This window comes from Tiliqua scincoides, chromosome 1 (assembly GCF_035046505.1).
Source record: "Tiliqua scincoides isolate rTilSci1 chromosome 1, rTilSci1.hap2, whole genome shotgun sequence".
In the NCBI taxonomy this organism is placed as follows: domain Eukaryota; kingdom Metazoa; phylum Chordata; class Lepidosauria; order Squamata; family Scincidae; genus Tiliqua; species Tiliqua scincoides.
Genome location: NC_089821.1, coordinates 147670223 through 147687362, shown reverse-complemented (window position 1 = coordinate 147687362; position 17140 = coordinate 147670223). Strand labels below are relative to the sequence as shown.

The 17140-nt window shown below is 42.7% G+C and overlaps 1 protein-coding gene across 1 annotated transcript in view; it reads left to right on the top strand.

Annotated features, from left to right (window-relative positions):
* Positions 1 to 17140, top strand: part of PLCB1 (phospholipase C beta 1) — a 521389-nt gene that overhangs the window by 398674 nt on the left and 105575 nt on the right. The window contains exons 15-18 of the mRNA XM_066639109.1: positions 931 to 1001; positions 4597 to 4693; positions 10805 to 10889; positions 12806 to 12930. Coding sequence (XP_066495206.1) covers positions 931 to 1001; positions 4597 to 4693; positions 10805 to 10889; positions 12806 to 12930 — 378 coding nt within the window. The remainder of the gene's footprint in view (positions 1 to 930; positions 1002 to 4596; positions 4694 to 10804; positions 10890 to 12805; positions 12931 to 17140) is intronic.

Genomic DNA, 17140 nt, shown 5'->3' with positions numbered 1-17140 from the left:
AACTTCATGCAATTATTTCAGTGAAGCTGTGGAGTTGCACCAGATCTAGAAGAGATTGTTGCAACCTTGTGTTTTGATGTGATTTCCTTGCTTTTCTTAATCCATTCATTATATTCTCGTCAAATTTGGTTTTCCAACTAGTTTTGTATCAAGACTTTGTAAAAATAGTATCTCTGTGATGTTGTCATGATTTTTATAAGGGTTTACTACAGGTCCAGCCTATTTATACACGGATTTTTTTATACATGGATTTGACTCAACATGAATGGCCACTGCGAATGAGAAAGAATGTGCTGATCCCTGGAGAAGGGAAAAAATGCACCCCTTTAAAATCAGTTTAAAAAACTGAACAGTCCTTTAACAATAGCCTCCTTAATGGGGGGGGGGCAGCTGGCTGACAATCCATTAATCCTTCTCTCTCCAGGAGATGCATCCCATCCCCCTGAGCACATGAAAGAAAGATGATCACTTTGCATTGGTGAAGGCAGGGGCTGAGTGAAGCGCCTTTTTAAGTGCTTGGAGGAGGACTGATTGATGGATTGTCTTCTTAATGACTTTTACCTTACAAAAAGGTCAGCAAGACTGTTTTTAAATCACCGGAGCAAAGAAACTTTTTTTTTAAAATTGATTTGCTATAGTGCGTTTTTTGCCATCCACATGAGTGCTTGGAACGGAACCCAAGCAAATAATGAGGCTCAACCTGTATTTCCTTTACATAAATGCATCTATTGGCAATCTTGACTATTCTCGAAACAAGATTTACCTGTTCTGCTAGGGCTCATAAGCCTCTGGTTTCTGAGGGGGCAGGATATAACTGGTTCAAAAGAGTAATGCTTCTCTATTCTTGATGTTGCCTCTGGCTGTAAATAAAGTATATTGAGTATTCCAGCCATAGATCATTGAGCTTTCTTTTTGATTTCAATATTGCAGGTGAAGCAGAGATGGAGAGTGACGATGATGATGATTATGATGATGACTGCAAAAAATCATCAATGGATGAAGTAAGGAATTAATCATTTTGAGATACAAATAGTCCTCATGTGACTCCAAAAGCATGGTTGCATTTTTGACCTCATGAGTCAGTATAATACTGCCATCTTGTGGATAACGAGAAACAAAGCCCTGCCATGAATTTCAGATATTCAGCATCGGCTTGTCGAAACTTTGCTGAAGAGGTTCAGCGGTTTAAGAGAGTCTTTTTTTTGAGGAACATGGAATCCTCACATTCCTGTGCTCTGTTACTTGAAATACAAACCTGTGTTAAAAGTTCCATCTTCTGCTCAGTGTGATGGGCATCCCTTTTGGAAACTTGATCCAAGTTTTACATGTAACATGCAGTTCTACATGCAGTTCTACATGTTAGAATGCAGGTGGAAAGATTGTCCTGCAAAAGCTGCCATGATAAACCCTAGCCAGATTTGGCTACATGACAATCTCACTGACTGCAGATCAAACCAGCTGAAAATGAGGACACTGTGAATGGGCAAACCCCTTTTGATTTCTGAAATATCACTAACAGTGAGGAACTTTCCATACCCTCCTTTTTTAAATACAGAAAGTGGCCTTCTACCCCATCAGCCATGGTTAAGATTTTCGGAAAGATTTTCAACCATCCATTTTTCAAACTGTATCTAAAAGCAAATCTTAAAAAACATAGACGAACAAGCCTTGCTGAGGGAGAGTCAGCATGGCTTCTGTAAGGGTAAGTCTTGCCTCACGGACCTTTTAGAATTCTTTGAAAAGGTCAACAGGCATGTGGATGCGGGAGAACCCATAGACATTATATATCTGGACTTTCAGAAGGCGTTCGACACGGTCCCTCACCAAAAGCTGCTGAGAAAACTCCACAGTCAGGGAATTAGAGGGCAGGTCCTCTCCTGGATTAGAAACTGGTTGAGGTCCGGGAAGCAGAGATTGAGTGTCAATGGTCAGTTTTCACAATGGAGTGAGGTGGAAAGTGGAGTGCCCCAAGGATCTGTCCTGGGACCTGTACTTTTCAACATGTTCATAAATGACCTGGAGAAGAGGTTGAGCAGCGAGGTGGCCAGGTTTGCAGATGACACCAAACTTTTCCGAGTGGTGAAAACCAGAAGAGATTGTGAAGAGCTCCAGAAGGCTCTCTCCAAACTGGGGGACTGGGAAGCAAAATGGCAGGTGCGTTTCAATGTCAGTAAGTGTAAAGTCATGCTCATTGGGGCAAAGAATCAAAACTTTACATGTAGGCTAATTATTATTAATTATTATTAACAGTATTTATATACTGCTTTTCAACTAAAAGTTCACAAAGCGGTTTACAGAGAAAAATCAAATAACTAATGGCTCCCTGTCCCAAAAGGGCTCACAATCTAAAAAGATGCATAAGAACACCAGCAGACAGCCACAGAAAAGACACTGCTGGGGTGAGGTGGGCCAGTTACTCTCCCCCTGCTAAAAAGAGGAGCACCCACTTGAAAAAGTGCCTCTTACCCAATTAGCAGGGGTATTAGGCTAATGGGTTCTGAGCTGTCTGAAACAGATCAGGAGAGAGATCTTGGGATGCTGGTGGACAGCTTGATGAAAGTGTCGACCGAATGTGCGGCGGCAGTGAAGAGGGCTAATTCCATGCATGGGATCATTAGGAAAGGCATTGAGAATAAGACAGCTAATATTGTAATGCCGTTGTACAAATTGATGGTAAGGCCACACCTGGAGTATTGTGTCCACTTCTGGTCGCCACATCTCAAAAAGGATATAGTGAGATGAAACAGGTGCAAAAGAGAGCAACCAAAATGATTACTGGGCTGGGGCACCTTCCCTATGAGGAAAGCCTACAGCGTTTGGGCCTCTTCAGCCTAGAAAAGAGACGCCTGAGGGGGGACATGATTAAGACATACAAAATCATACATGGGATGGATAGAGTGGATAGAGAGATGCTCTTTACACTCTCACATAACACCAGAACCAGGGGACATCCACAAAAGTTGAGTGTTGGGAGAGTTAGGACAGGCAGAAGAAAATATTTCTTTACCCAACGTGTAATTAGTTTGTGGAACTTCTTGCCACAGGATATAGTGATTGCATCTTGCCTGGAAGCCTTTAAGAGGGGATTGGACAAATTTCTGGAGGAAAAGTTCATTACGGATTACAAGTCATAGTAGGTGTGTGCAAGCTCTTGGTTTTAGAGGCAGGCTGCCTCTGATTGCCAGATGCAGGGGAGGGCACTGAGACACAGATTGTGTCTGTTGTGTTGTGTGCTCCTTGGGGCATTTGGTGGGCCACTGTGAGATACAGGAAGCTGGACTAGATGGGCCCTTGGCCTGATCCAGCGGGACTCTTCTTATGTTCTTATAAGAAAATAAAAATGAAACCATGTAAATCACTGTAACAATGCTTCATCAGAAAGCTCTGATCATTTAAAGGGGTGTACCTAAGAGAAATGGATACCTACCCTTCAGGCTTCTTTCTTCCTTTATCAGTTTCATATATGTAATAATTTTATGATAGTTTGCCTCTGTCACTAAGCAGAAATGAGGGCGGCTGAGTGGTTGGAACTCATCTGTCCCATCAAAGAATATCACGACAAAGGGAAGATCAGCTTGGCCATGTACAGCTGCGGGGAAACTGCTCCCGCCACCCCACTCTTTCCCACATACTCTGCTCCAATTGTCAGTTTCCTGAAATACGGAGAAATCCTATCAGTTGCCCATGACTGCAGAAGCAAGGTGAAGGTCACCTTGGCCTCTGTTGCCAACCAGAAGATTGAGAGCCATTGAGCATACTCTCCATTCCAGCAAAGGAAGATCAGTCTGGCCTAAACTGGATTAGGTATCTTTTTAACAACCCCATTCTGGGATTGACAAATTGTTCTTTCCTCCATTCTTCTCTTCTTGTATGTCTTTTTGTAAGTTTGAGTTCAGGATCTGTGTTACATTTTCACTTCAGTAGCGCTATGGATTGCATTTTGATTGCTATGTGATAAATCATGAGGAAAAGGGAGGATAAATATGTAATAAGATTTTCTCGCTCTTGTTTTTGTATAGTTTTAGAGCAGTTACAGGGCTTGAAGATGTTGCTGTGGCATTGGATAATGTATAATAGAAGTACTTCCTGTGATGGTTCAGCGGGCTGAGAATTTTACTGGAAAATGTGCTAAAACAGGGGTGTCAAACATAAGGCATGGGGGCTGGATGCGGCCCCCGAAAGCTTTTTATCCGGCCCTCAGGCTCTCAGCTTCTGAGCAGTGCTGAGGTGTTACTGCTGAAAGGGCAGTCCACATGAAAATTGGGCTGTCCCTTATCTTGAAGTATGATAAAGATTTGGATGTTTTCTCTTCTGTCATTTGCAGCTAAGTGAGAAAAAGTGTTTATCTTTGGTTATGACCTGTTTAATGACATCACCTTCAGCCCTCAGCAGACATGATGAATACTATTCGGCCCACTGTATGAAACAAGTTTGACACCCCCTGTGTTATACTGTTGAAAAATTTAAAAGGGCCTTGAAAAGATTCCCTGGATTTTTATCTAGTGGTATCCTCATTAAGATGTTATTGATAATTTGGCAGAACTTTTGAAATGGTTGGCCAAAACTACCACAGACATTAGTTTATCTCTCTCATAGGGAACAGCTGGAAGTGAAGCCATGGCTACTGAGGAAATGTCCAACTTGGTGAATTACATACAACCTGTTAAATTTGAGTCGTTTGAGACATCTAAAAGTAAGTGTGCAAAATACAAGCAGCATCGGTTTTTATTGTTATATTGACCTTTAGTGGTATTGTGTTACTTTTATGTTGTGAATAATCTTAAGGAGTGTCTCCCTATGTTCATTTGTGGAACCCAACGGCACCCTGAGATGTTCAGTACAACCACCATCAGTTAGTATAATAGTATGGAATCTTCCAACAAGGCTGAACCAGTGGTGATCAGATGTGGGACCAACCCAGAATTTTTTCTTGGTCACTGCCCCAGAACCAGTCTTGAAACACACATGCTAATATTATGAAAGTTTTATTTTGATATGTGGGGCATAGAATTAATTCTCATAGCTTTACCAATTAGTCCCCATATTAATTTAATAATTTTGTCTTTATTAATCATACTTACACAAGCACCTGACCAGAATTGCCAGCCTTGGTGTAGCTCAATCTTTGGTGTGGGTGTTCTGACATGTGTGTCACTTTATTTGTTGGGTCAGTTGTGCTTGATGAATTGCTCTCCTGGGTTCCTTTTCACTGGCTCCTCTTTTCTTACTCCTTGCTGAAATTATCTTCTTCACGTGGATGCCATCAACCTGCCTGTCTACCATTATTGCTTCCTTATCCAATAGGGATAGTTTGATGACCTTTCAACTTTGACCAATCATCTTTTAGCACCTTATCCTCTTTGTCTTTGGCTGGTCTTGGCACCATGATATTATGATACATTTGATGTTATTGTAGAAATGATGACCAGTGAATGTATGAAGATCTCTACAAAAAGCCCAGCAAGGCCAGTCTGCATTTCCAGAGCCTTACTCTCAGCTTGGTTAGACATTCTAAAATTATCTTCAGCCATATCAAAATTTTTCAGCCTGCTTCAGCCATATTCTTTGGTTCACTCATACACAAATACTCTACTATATTTACCTAACATCTACTCAAAACTGAAAGGTCAAAGTGACGTGAAAATTTAGACATAAATTTCCAAGAAAGATGTTCAATTATCTGAACTGTGTTCTTTCATCCTTGAAAAGCAGATACTTCAGGGCAGCCTTCATAGACTCAAGAGTGTGTTTTTGTTTTGAAGTAGACAACACTGAAGACTTATGGCACAATAATCCATTAATTTACCAACTCAGCCTGTACAGTTTGCTATAAACACCTAGTAAGGAGAACTACTCAGGACAGACATATTTGGATTTGGTTAAAGATGTCAGCTCAATGATGAGGAATAACCCAAGGTGGTGTATACATAACATTTTTGGCAGGAAACTGAGAATTCTGAGTTGTGCTAAGGCAGTGCATCCAACAATGGTTTTGCGATGATTAACATATTAGTTGAACAGTTATCTGTGCTTGATATGATAATGCAGTGGTGCCTGTCTGCTGAGGCAGAGTTTGATTGCTTGGTAAAGAATTCAGTAAACATTAAAATTAATATTAGCAATCTGTAAAGCGTTAATCAGCAGTGATGCCGGGATCAAAAATCACTCCTATCAAAGTGCCAATAAGTTGAGCAATGGAAACTGAAAAGGCTAAGAGCACAATTCATTCTAGCTAAACTTTCAGGATTGTTGACTTTATGATAGAGTTTTAAGCATGTGCTTAACTCTTCCACTGAAATCAGTTAGTGCTTAATTACAGCACAGTCATGCTTCAAGTGTATAAATAGGGTATTTTGCTAAAAACAGTATTTGGGTGTGTTTGCAGTTTTTAAAATTTTTATTTTATCTTTGCCAATGCCTTCATTTATATGCATAACATAGGAATGCCAAGCCCATCTTCTTGCATAGTTTCATGCCTTTTCTTCATTATAAATTGTTTTGCGGTCCATACTCAAGACTACCTGCTGTTTTTTGGTGAAGGGACCTTGCTGAGAGGATGCACTTTGCAGCAACCTAAGTAAACAAATAGACACATTTTCCTTACTTAGAGCAGAACCCCCTTTGAGACAGCTTGTCCTATTTCACTTTGTTTTGACAGGGCAGACAAACGTGACTTCGTCTGCTGTCCTTTAAGGGGAAGTCTGTAGCATTTAAATTCCAATACTGAATTGTAAATATATTTTCAAGCCCCATAGATAGAGGGATTAAAAATTCCAAATGACGTTCCAGTTTTCTGTTTAGCTGATATGTCCTTCAGTGCCTACAATGTGCTGTCCTTGCACTCTCAGGACATATTTGCCCCAGACAAGCTCGTACTTTTGGACCAGAGATGGCAATGGCTAATGTTTATCACTTGCATACTAAAGTTTCTACTAGAAATGAACAACTTTTATTTGGGACTCGTACATATAGGTTCAGTAAGCTTACTATGAATGTCACACCACCACCTGCACCAATTCTATCCTGCTAGTCTGAATGGCAAGCTGGATGAATTGCTGAGTCAGCATAAGTAGCCTGACTATATTTGGAAAGAGTGATAAAAATCTCACAATTTCTTGAGGGGTGATATTTCTGTCTACAAGTTGGGATTTGCACTTAACCTCTGAACTCAATGTGAAGAATACCGTAATAAAAATTATGTTTCCGTATTCTGTTGTATAGAGAAGCTACTGAAGTACAATATAATTGATTATTATCATGAGCAAATATCTTGTTCCTTATGGGTTGCTTCTTCACTATTGACATGGAAGCATCCCACAACCATAGTATCCTGTTGTGACTTGGAACATGTTGAGAAGGAAGAGTAAGGAGAATGTTTAGGGTGCAATCCTATAATGCACTTGGGCTGTTACAAGTCCATTGTGCAGGCTCAGGAGTGATGCAAAAGTGCTGTAAAGTGCACGCCGGCCTCCTCGTGCCGGGCCCCGGGAGAGGGTAAGTTACATTGGCTGAGCTTGGCCGACGCAGGGGTTGGGATGCATGGGGAAGGTGGGAGGGACGCATTTAGGGGCAGGGGGAAGGAGGGTGGGTGGCAGATGGGGTCCAGAACCCGGCAGTTATACTGGATCCTGACACTGTTCCCAGGCAGCCCAGGGCAGTCCTGGGCTGCTCGGATTTGCCCCACCTGGTCAGGTGGCACAGATCTGGAAATGGATTTGGAAATGGAAAAGGTGCAAAAGAGAGCGAATAAGATGTTTACTGGGCTGGGGCACCTTCCCTATGAGGAAAGGCTACAGCGTTTGGGACTCTTCAGCCTAGAAAAGAGGCGCCTGAGGGGAGACATGATTGAGACATACAAAATTATGCACGGGAAGGATAGAGTGGATAGAGAGATGCACTTTACACTCTCACATAACACCAGAACCAGGGGACATCCACTAAAATTGAGTGTTGGGCGGGTTAGGACCGACAAAAGAAAATGTTTCCTTACTCAGCTTGTAGTTGGTCTGTGGAACTCCTTGCCACAGGATGTGGTGATGGCATCTGACCTAGATGCCTGTAAAAGGGGATTAGAGCAATTTCTGGAGGAAAAATCCATTACGGGTTACAAGCCATGATGTGTATGTGCAACCTCCTGATTTGAGAAATGTGCTACGTCAGAATGCCAGATGCAAGGGAGGGCACCAGGATGAGGTCTCTTGTTATGTGGTGCGCTTCCTGGAGCATTTGGTGGGCTGCTGTGAGATTCAGGAAGCTGGACTAGATGGGCCTATGGCCTGAGCCAGTGGGGCTGTTCTTATCTGAGTAGACCAATTGGGGCCACTGCACCGTGATACGGCATAAGGGGAAATGTTTCCCCTTGCCTTGGGCTGTGCCGCTTTGGGCCCCAAACTTGCACTGGATACAGTGAAGGCCTGCTAGCCTGCCTGTTCCAGGGCAAGTTAGGACTGCGCTCTAAGTTGTCTAGTTCTCCTTCCCATATATCTGCCCATTCACTTCCCACTATTGTACCACTTCCTGCCCAGCACATGAGATGGCAGCATATTTGTCTGTTCAACAATGTTATGTACACCTTACTCCTGCCATCCCACTGCAAATAAGGTCTACATCCCAGATTCATGTGTGAACTCTTCCTGCATTTAAGCATAATAAGTGGATGCAGGCATGCAGCCCAAACCTTAACATTTCAACATAGAATGAAAATCAGAGGGCAAGGGTACAAGGACTTTGAAATTAAACTTGCTTCGGGTCTGGATGAAAGTCTTTCCTGTTGCAATTTCCATCTGCAAAATTCTCACTGCCTTTAGCTGATAAGAGATGTTCCCATTATGATTTAGGCATAGTGCAGTAGGCCACATGAGGAAAACTACCTCGTGAAAACTACTACATGAGGAAAACTACTACTTTTTATATTCTCTACCTTATATTGTCTAATTTAAAATGTCTTCTGCCTTGGTTCTATTTCTTTGCTGTTATTTCTGTTCTTGTTGAAACCATAATTTATTATTGGAGCACTGCTGCAAACCTTCTGTACCTCTTGCTCCTTTTGCAAAGTATTTGCATTATGCCTTCATTGCTTCTTAAGGCTCAATGTACGTGTCAACATAGGCAAGTATGCCCACAGCTAGTCAACATAAAAATAAATACTGTACAGGCAGTATCAGAAATGTCAATGCCAGAAGATGCTGATACGAAAGCAAAATTTGGTAACTGGAGTCATCCCCATGGGCTCAGTAACATGTCTCCTTCACCTCACAAAAGAAGCTGGAAACAGTCTCTGACTAATGGTTTCTTCTTTTCCTCCAACAATATCGTGGTTTTAAAAAAATAATAGTAATAATAATATCTTATTAGTTCAATAAGTTCAAATATCAATAGTTATTTGATTTTTCTCTGTAAACCGCTTTGTGAACTTTTAGTTGAAAAGTGGTATATAAATACTGTTAATAATAATAATAATAATATCTAGCTTTGCGAATATACCACATGTGCTGTGCATCAGGGAAGAGACACAGCCAAATAACTGTTGGCATTTATATTTTCCAAGAAAGAACATCCATGTTTCTTTGTCTACTGACCTAATGAGGTCTGTGCAAGACTTCCCTCAGTCCATTTTATGGATTACGGTTGATAAGCTAGGACATTTTCACATTGCCATCATTTTCTCCCTCCCCCTTCCTTTTATTTCTTTATTCATTTAACATCCAGACTATGAAGAGTTTGAAGAAGTTGGAAGCTTGGTTGTTTATTTGTGGCCTTTCAGTTGATCCTAATATATTACCCCCGCTGTTGCTGCTGATCATCTTGTGTTTGTATAAGCCAGCCCAGAGTGTTGCCCCACCAGCGGCATGTATTTCAGTATATGGGTGGCACCAACATGGAAACTCCTCACACCAGATGGAAGGATGCTACTGATATGCAACCAAATGTCTAATCAAATATCCTGTTTTGATTTAAACCGGATAAAACATTTTAAAGCATTATTTTAAAAAAAGATATAAAGCCTAGAACTAGATTATTAGGTTTAGTTCTCTGTGATTGTCATTGTGACAATCAAATTGCAGTTGTTTTACTCTGAAAGGTAAAATGAAGAAAATTTCTTCTAGGCTGGATGCAAATGGGGAAGAAAATCCAGATTGGCACAAGAATCTTGGCACATTGGAGCAGCCTGCCCTGTGACAGGGCTGTGTGGAATTTTAAATTCTGGAAATGTTATCAGCCATTCTGAACAAGCAGTCAAGTTTAAGTTTTAAGGTTTTTATTGTGTTTTATTGTTTTTAATGTCTTTTATATATGTATATTTTATGTTTTTAATTTGTTCTTAATTGTGAGTCGCCTTGAGTGTTCTTAATTGAATAGTGAGGCGGGATATAAATCTCTAAAATAAATAAATAAATTTGATGTATAGGAGAAAACTCAGGGCCCAGTCCTATCCAAATTTTCATCACTGATGCAACTGCAATGCATCCCTGAGATAAGGGAACAAATGTTCCCTTTCCTGGAGGAGGCCTCTGTTACTGCCCCCAGCGCCACAAGATGCAGCGCATGCCCCATTGGCACGGCTGGAAAACTGGATAGGATTGGACCCTAAGAATGTTAGAGATGCTGTATGAAGGCTACTGATTATGAAGTACTAGGAACTCAGAACGTGGGTGGACAGAGTGAAATCATGGAAAAATAAAGGAATGGAACCCAGGAAATCTGCTCACCTTAAGAAACAAGACTTTTAACCTTACATAAAAGTATTATAAGGGCGAGTTCATAATGTGTCATTATGTTCACTTTGTTTTCTTTTTCGTTACAGAACAGAACAAGGCATTTGAAATGTCTTCCTTTGTGGAAACCAAAGCACTCGAGCAGCTCACAAAATCTCCTGTTGAGTTTGTGGAGTATCTTTTGAAATTCAGAAAAATATCTTGTAAGAATTTGTGCATGACTGAAAGAAAGTTGATGAGGATTATAGTTGAGGGTTGATTTAGTCTGCAAGAACATGGTGCGTACAATGCCAGTCAGAAAAAATAATAGTTATGTTTATAAAGCATTTTTTACTCACTGTCAGTTTCCTTTTGAAACTGTTTGAAAAAGAACCCTATAGGACAAGTGGACAAGCCATGCCAGTGGGACATGTGCTGCATCCTGCAGTGGAAGGCAGTCACAGAGGCCCCCTCAAGTTAAAGGAACATTAGTTTCCTTATCTCGGGGCTGCATTGGCGTTGGAAAGTTAGATAGGATTGGGGCCCTTTGTGCCCTTGCTTTTTCTACCTAGTACAGTTTGAGTCCTTGAGTGAGTTTACAAGGGGAAAAGAATGATGTATGCTTCTTTGCCACCAGAATCCTCCATCTACTGCAGACTCTGCTCTTGCATGCACTCGTCCTATGGGGATTGGGTGGGCAAATAAGCTAGTGTGCTTCCATTCCCCCCCTTCTCTGCACTTATGAAGACTGCAGCATGCAGCCTTCTCACTCTGTGCCTCTTCCGTTTGAAATGAATGGGCACAGAGGTTGCTGGGTACCCAGTATCCCTGTTTCAGGCTTTCAAATAGAAGTGTGGTGGAGTGGGGAGAGGGCATGTTGCAATCTTCATAAGTGCAGGAAAGGGGTAGGCAGGCTCCAGATTGCCTTTCCCTGCTTACTTGATGCTTCATGAACACCAAACAGGTGGGGAGCCATTACTTGGAGCTGTGGCAGCTTTCTTCCATTATGTCTGCCAGCAAACAGCAAGGCTGCTGCTGCTGCTGCTGCTGCTGCTGCTGCTGCTGCTGCTGCAAACCTCTTCCAGCAAGTTGGATGATCAGAACACCCAGTGCAGTGGCAGACTGGACAGGGTAGCCCAAAGATGGGCTGAGGTCTCATCCACTCACACCCAGTTGAATGTCTAAGAACGCCCAACTATGCAAACACTTCAGGTGGCCTCATGGCTGGGATGCCCTGGGGGGGGGGGTTCTCGCTCTCATCTCACTGGACATTTGCTTTGCTCTGGAATATTACATGTTTTGGTCATCCATATCTTATTTTTCCCAAATAGTTATGTATTCATCTTTTCATCAAATATGATAATTGCTTTGCACCTTTTTTTCCCCCCAGATATGCCTCAGATAGCACAAGGTACATATTCTGCAAAACTTCCTCCTTGCTGTTACAAGCATTATTTTATAATAGGTTAAATAAAGTACATGATCTTTCATCATTGGCAACATATCAGAGGCCAGGATCAGAAACTTGGCAGTCTCACATGATCACAAGCAATGCAGGACTGTCAGCAGGCTTGCCACCGATTGAGGATTAGGGCTGTGGTTGTATGTATTGGCGGTTCCCCTTGGCAGGGCTGCACACATTGCCACTACTATTTGCACAATGACAGTAGCCCTTTATCAAGCACAGTGTGTATTGTTCCCATGGGAAGTGCCATTTAACGCACTTGATGCCAACAGTCCTCATTGTGTCACAATCCTGCAGGCTGATTAAATCTAAATCAAGCTACTGTCCATTGACAGAGAGCAGAGCCTTGAGCAGCAAGAAAGAAGTCTCTTCATTCTTTTCTTCCTACATAAATACCCTACCCACAGTCATTTCTGCTATCCACAGTCCTGCACAAAGCAAAATCTGTTCTGGTAATGCATCAGGAATGGAACATCAGTTACCTAGTTTTCTACCAAGTGATAGTAGTATCTGCTGAGAAAGGGCCAAATATTTTCAGATACAGTACTAATAGGTCAGATCTTCTGTTACTTGTAAATGTTTGTTTTTGAAGTTTTAAGCCATCTAGCTTTTCTAGCTGTAATTTGTCTTAACGACTCGCAATTAGATATAATAAAATGCAGCTGAGCCGAATTTACCCAAAAGGGACACGTGTTGATTCTTCGAATTACATGCCTCAGCTCTTCTGGAATGCAGGCTGTCAGATGGTTGCTCTGAACTTCCAAACTGTAGGTAAGTATCTGCAAAGCAGGTTTTTTTTTTTTTAATGTATTATGTTTTCTGGAGAAATGCAACTATGGTAGAACAGAGTTTGTGAAATGAAAATTAAAGTTAGAAGACCATGGAGATGCTTGCCTACTTTTGCTGAAGCAAGCAGCCACTTAAAATCATTAGCCTAAAGAAGCAACAAACCCCCAAAGGACTATGTTTCTTAAGCAAATGTTGACATGGTTCATTTTAACAGTGCTGAAAATGTTGCCCATTGAGATCTATACTTTTTACAACCTTAAATTTTGGTAACTGTTTAACATACTGTATTTATTTTACTACAGCTACTTTTTAAAGAGGCATTGATTGTAATCCTAGCTCAATGGTGATATTACTCTGGGAATACTATTTAATAACAGCATTAGTAGGAGAATATAAGTACAGTTATGAATGACAGTCCATTTGGTTCTGTTCCTTGAACCATAAAATCTAAAATCTCAAACATGATGACATAGACCAGCGGTTCCCAAACTGGTGAGTTGTGACTCAAAAGCCAAGGAAAGTCCTGTCTTTGCCCTTTTAAGGAACGGGGAGGAGAGAAGGCAGCGACATGATCGCCAGGATTGTGCTGCTGCCAAGGACGAAAGGGGGTGTTTTGAACTTACCTTTGACAGTGCTGACCTTCTGCGGGGTCTGGCTCCCCTCCTTAGGGAGCCCTGCAGAGGTATCCACAGACTCCCCACACCTCCCCAGGAGGCCAGTGCTGCAAGGGGTAAGTTCAAAACATCCCCTTTTATCCCTAGCAGTGGTGTGATCCTGGTGATCACGTCGCTGCCTTCGCTTCTCCCTTGCAATGTGGTTTACTGTATTGTACTTACTTATTTACTTACTGTATTTCTACCCCACCTTTCTCCCTAAAGGGGAGCTTACAAGGCAGCTTACAACAGTGTGGGGAAATACGATCATAAAATCACCATTAAAAACACAAATTACATTAAAACCCTTCACAATTAAGAACATAATAGAAACAGCAATAAAATAATAATATTATAAAAAGAGCATCAGCAGCACGCCCTAAGCCCATAAAAGCCAGATGTTAAAAAGATGTTTAAAAGGCTGAGAACTCAGAATGCTTGTCTAGAAAGAAATGTCTTCAGGCCTCACTGGAAGGTTTCTAGGGAGGAAGCAGTTTGTAAATCAAGGGGGAAGGATTTCCATAATGTTGGTGCCAATACTGAGAAGGCCCTATTTTTTGCCGCCGCCCTATGCACTTCACTGGGTGGCGGCACTCATAAAAGGGCCTTCTCTGGTGACCTAAGGGGAGAAGCCGGATTATATGGAGGTAGATGATTTCTCAGGTACCTTGGCCCCGAGTTGTATAGGGCTTTAGAGGTAAAATACCAGCACCTTGAATTGGGCACAGAAATGAATGGACAACCAGTGCAGCCGTCAAAGAAGCCACCCGACAGAGTGAAACCACCTACCTCAAGTGTCTACATGGGCCACCGCATTCTGCACTAATCGCAGTTTCTGAACCATCTTCAAGGACAGCCCCAGTGTTACAGTAATCTAACCTCTATGTCACCGTGGCGTGGATTACCATAGCCATGTCTGCACAGTCCAAGTATGGCTGCAACTGGCTTACCAACCAAAGCTAAGCAAAGACCACCCTGGCCACAGTCGCTATCTGGGAATCCAGGAGTAGCTGTGAATCTAGGTGGACGGAAACCTGGTGGAATGCGGAGAATCAGTGGGATACCGCAATCCCGGGCTATAAACTCTACAGGAGGGACAGGCAGGGGCGTGTTGGAGGTGGGGTGGCCCTTTATGTTAAGGAAGGGATAGAATCCAGCAAAGTAGAGATTGAAGGTGGGTCCGACTCCACCGTAGAATCTCTGTGGGTTAAATTACCAGGCTTGTGCAGCGATGTAATACTGGGGGCGTGCTATCGTCCTCCAGACCAGAAATCTGATGGGGACCTTGAAATGAGGAAACAGATCAGGGAGGTGACAAGGAAGGACAGGGTTGTAATCATGGGGGACTTCAATTATCCTCATATTGACTGGGTCAATTTGTGTTCTGGTCACGATAAGGAAACCGGATTTCTTGACGTGCTAAATGACTGTGGCTTAGATCAGCTAGTCAAGGAGCCCACCAGAGGACAGGTGACTCTGGATTTAATTTTGTGCGGTACGCAGGACCTGGTTAGAGATGTAAACGTTACTGAGCCATTGGGGAACAGTGATCATGCTGCGATCCGTTTTGATGTGCACGTTGGGGGAAGAATACCAGGCAAATCTCTAACAAAAACCCTTGACTTCCGACGGGCGGACTTCCCTCAAATGAGGAGGCTGGTTAGAAGGAGGTTGAAAGGGAGGGTAAAAAGAGTCCAGTCTCTCCAGAGTGCATGGAGGCTGCTTAAAACAACAGTAATAGAGGCCCAGCAGAGGTGTATACCGCAAAGAAAGAAGGGTTCCACTAAATCCAGGAGAGTGCCCGCATGGCTAACCAGCCAAGTTAGAGAGGCTGTGAAGGGCAAGGAAGCTTCCTTCCGTAAATGGAAGTCTTGCCCTAATGAAGAGAATAAAAAGGAACATAAACTGTGGCAAAAGAAATGTAAGAAGGTGATAGGGGAGGCCAAGCGAGACTATGAGGAACGCATGGCCAGCAACATTAAGGGGAATAATAAAAGCTTCTTCAAATATGTTAGAAGCAGGAAACCCGCCAGAGAAGTGGTTGGCCCTCTGGATGGTGAGGGAGGGAAAGGGGAGATAAAAGGAGACTTAGAGATGGCAGAGAAATTAAATGAGTTCTTTGCATCTGTCTTCACGGCAGAAGACCTCGGGCAGATACCACTGCCCGAACGGCCCCTCCTGACCGAGGAGTTAAGTCAGATAGAGGTTAAAAGAGAAGATGTTTCAGACCTCATTGATAAATTAAAGATCAATAAGTCACCGGGCCCTGATGGCATACACCCAAGGGTTATTAAGGAATTGAAGAATGAAGTTGCAGATCTCTTGACTAAGGTATGCAACTTGTCCCTCAAAACAGCCACGGTACCAGAAGATTGGAGGATAGCAAATGTCACGCCTATTTTTAAAAAGGGAAAGAGGGGGGACCCGGGAAACTATAGGCCGGTCAGCCTAACATCCATACCGGGTAAGATGGTGGAATGCCTCATCAAAGATAGGATCTCAAAACACATAGACGAACAGGCCTTGCTGAGGGAGAGTCAGCATGGCTTCTGTAAGGGTAAGTCTTGCCTCACAAACCTTATAGAATTCTTTGAAAAAGTCAACAGGCATGTGGATGCGGGAGAACCCGTGGACATTATATATCTGGACTTTCAGAAGGCATTTGACACGGTCCCTCACCAAAGGCTACTGAAAAAACTCCACAGTCAGGGAATTAGAGGACACGTCCTCTCGTGGATTGAGAACTGGTTGGAGGCCAGGAAGCAGAGAGTGGGTGTCAATGGGCAATTTTCACAATGGAGAGAGGTGAAAAGCGGTGTCCCCCAAGGATCTGTTCTGGGACCGGTGCTTTTCAACCTCTTCATAAATGACCTGGAGACAGGGTTGAGCAGTGAAGTGGCTAAGTTTGCAGATGACACCAAACTTTTCCGAGTGGTAAAGACCAGAAGTGATTGTGAGGAGCTCCAGAAGGATCTCTCCAGACTGGCAGAATGGGCAGCAAAATGGCAGATGCGCTTCAATGTCAGTAAGTGTAAAGTCATGCACATTGGGGCAAAAAATCAAAACTTTAGATATAGGCTGATGGGTTCTGAGCTGTCTGTGACAGATCAGGAGAGAGATCTTGGGGTGGTGGTGGACAGGTCGATGAAAGTGTCGACCCAATGTGCGGCGGCAGTGAAGAAGGCCAATTCTATGCTTGGGATAATTAGGAAGGGTATTGAGAACAAAACGGCTAATATTATAATGCCGTTGTACAAATCGATGGTAAGGCCACACCTGGAGTATTGTGTCCAGTTCTGGTCGCCACATCTCAAAAAAGACATAGTGGAAATGGAGAAGGTGCAAAAGAGAGCGACTAAGCTGATTACGGGGCTGGGGCACCTTCCTTATGAGGAAAGGCTACGGCGTTTGGGCCTCTTCAGCCTAGAAAAGAGACGCTTGAGGGGGGACATGATTGAGACATACAAAATTATGCAGGGAATGGACAGAGTGGATAGGGAGATGCTCTTTACACTCTCACATAATACCAGAACCAGGGG